This window comes from Phytophthora cinnamomi (genome assembly GCF_018691715.1).
Source record: "Phytophthora cinnamomi strain GKB4 chromosome Unknown Contig28, whole genome shotgun sequence".
Taxonomy (NCBI): Eukaryota; Oomycota; class Peronosporomycetes; order Peronosporales; family Peronosporaceae; genus Phytophthora; species Phytophthora cinnamomi.
Genome location: NW_027150961.1, coordinates 414,215 through 416,300, shown reverse-complemented (window position 1 = coordinate 416,300; position 2,086 = coordinate 414,215). Strand labels below are relative to the sequence as shown.

Below are 2,086 nucleotides of genomic sequence, written 5' to 3'. Positions count from 1 at the left end.
GAGAAATTCTGGTGTCAAGTTTAGCAAAAGATAAAGTTTATCGAGGTCCTTTTCAGAGTGTCCAGTAATACTGTAGTTGCTAGAGATCTCAGATTACTATTAATCGAGCCTCTGTGTACAGTATATTCGAGGTCCCGTGCGTTGAAGCCCACTTGAATCAAGTGACTTGATTTTGCTGCACCGGGGATCACCGCGGTGTCTACTGATACCGCTCACGTCGACACGTACGCCGATTGCTGCTTGGGCTTTCTACCACGCTCCTTGAAGTATCTTCTTTTTCGTCATCAGCTGGTATCACTTCAACGTACTGTGCGGGCAGCCATATTTGCGTTGTGGATGAAGGCGGGAATGGCTCGTTCCCGAATGGTAAATCGCGCATCGAGCCTTTGTCACCAAGCGAGCAGCATACGACTAGAAAAAGACAAGTCCCTTGACCATTCTCCAATTCGGCTCGAGCTTCCCTCGTCTCTCGAGGTACAGTGCCGTACCAACGACGATGAAGATTCAAGCCGCACTCGCCGGTTTGATCGGCCTAGCCTCCACTACTCTGGCAGACCCCTCATGGCACGACCTCGCCATCACCGCCCCGCGCTGTGGGAGATACCTGACCCGCACGACCTCCGGCGAACCTTTCTTCTGGCAGGCTGACACCGCTTGGGAGTTGACACACAAGCTGAACAAGACCTCGATCGATTTCTACCTCAAGACTCGTGCTGAACAAGGCTATAACGTGGTGCAGACGGTGGTGATTGCGGAGTTGAACGGCACCACCCGCGCCAACTTTTACGGGGACTTGCCGTACAACAACTCGGACACGACGCAGCCGAATGACGCGTATTTCCAGCTGATCGACTGGACCGTGGATCTAGCTGCGAGTTATGGTATCCTCGTTGCGCTGGTCCCGGTATGGGGTCGCTGGGTGAACGGAGGCTGGCACAATGATGAGGCATCGATCTTTAATGAATCGACGGCGTACGAGTGGGGCAAGTACATTGGTGATCGGTACCCGGGTCTGCCGAAGATTCTCGGCGGCGACTCGGACTGTATTTGGGCGCGTAACACAAGCGAAGCCATGGTGTCGTACGCGGCTGACCCGAACGTGGATCCTGCCACGCTACTTGGGCCATTAGAAGACACTACCGACATTTGGGTGAGCATGCGCACTGGAGTGAAGGACGCGGAAACTGCACAGGGCTACGAGCCGGTGATACTTTTCCACCCGACCGCTGGCTGGATCTCTAGACCCGAGAACACCCCGGAGGCTTACGGACATCTGATGCTACCAAAGGAGGAAGATCGAGTGTCGATTAATGGCGTGCAATCGGGTCACGCCACCCCGGATGCTCTCGGCGGATTTACACCGTACACGACCTGGGACTCGACGAAAAACTACGAGCTCATCGCCAAGATGAGAGACGAGTTTACTGGCCCCGTTTTGGACCTTGAGAACCACTACGAAGGCGCGCACGACAACTTCAAGACTGCTTTCCCGATCTGGAATGCCTCCCAAGTTCGTACTGGCCTGTACCATGGAGTCTACGGCGGCGCCACGGGCTTCACCTACGGCGCCAACAGCGTGTGGCAGATGTACGAACCTAAGGCTGATCTGCTTCGCGAGAGCGACTACTACTCGCCTTCAGCCAGCCAAAACGCCTCGGGTTCCTGGCGCCAGGACATTTTCTTCGAGGGCGCGACTCAAATCCAGTACATCACTAAACCGCTGCAAAACTTCTCCTCGGAAGAACTGGAGCTCCTCGAACCAGCCCGCCAGCTCCTCGCAAGTCCAAGTGGCTACCTCGACGTGTCTGTCAATGCATTCGAGGGAATCAGGTACATCTCTGTCCTCGCTTCGGAAAACCGCGACCGCTACTTCGTCTACACTGGCCACGGCGACTCCTTCAGCCTCAAGCTGGGCAACGGATCCGAACGCTCGGGCAGCGCCCGCTGGTTCTCCCCGCGTGACGGTCAATACTACGCAAACGCAACGGTGAGTGTCCTCGGCAACGGCAATGGCACGCGCGTGGACTTCACCCCTCCCTCGGGCGGCAGTGTGGATGACGACTGGCTTCTGGTCCTGGAGTTTTAA

At 55.9% G+C, this 2,086-nt stretch overlaps 1 protein-coding gene across 2 annotated transcripts; it reads left to right on the top strand.

Annotated features, from left to right (window-relative positions):
- Positions 1 to 496: 496 nt before the first annotated feature.
- IUM83_14514 lies at positions 497 to 2,086 on the top strand (the record flags this gene model as incomplete). 2 transcript variants are annotated; one of them, XM_067939267.1, is made up of 2 exons in its annotated part: positions 497 to 1,587; positions 1,783 to 2,086. In XM_067939267.1, the coding sequence occupies 2 exons, from the start codon at positions 497 to 499 to the stop codon at positions 2,084 to 2,086; spliced, it is 1,395 nt and encodes a 464-aa protein (XP_067793545.1). The 2 variants fall into 2 exon arrangements, with proteins under 2 accessions (XP_067793545.1, XP_067793544.1); XM_067939268.1 differs by having other exon boundaries at positions 497 to 2,086.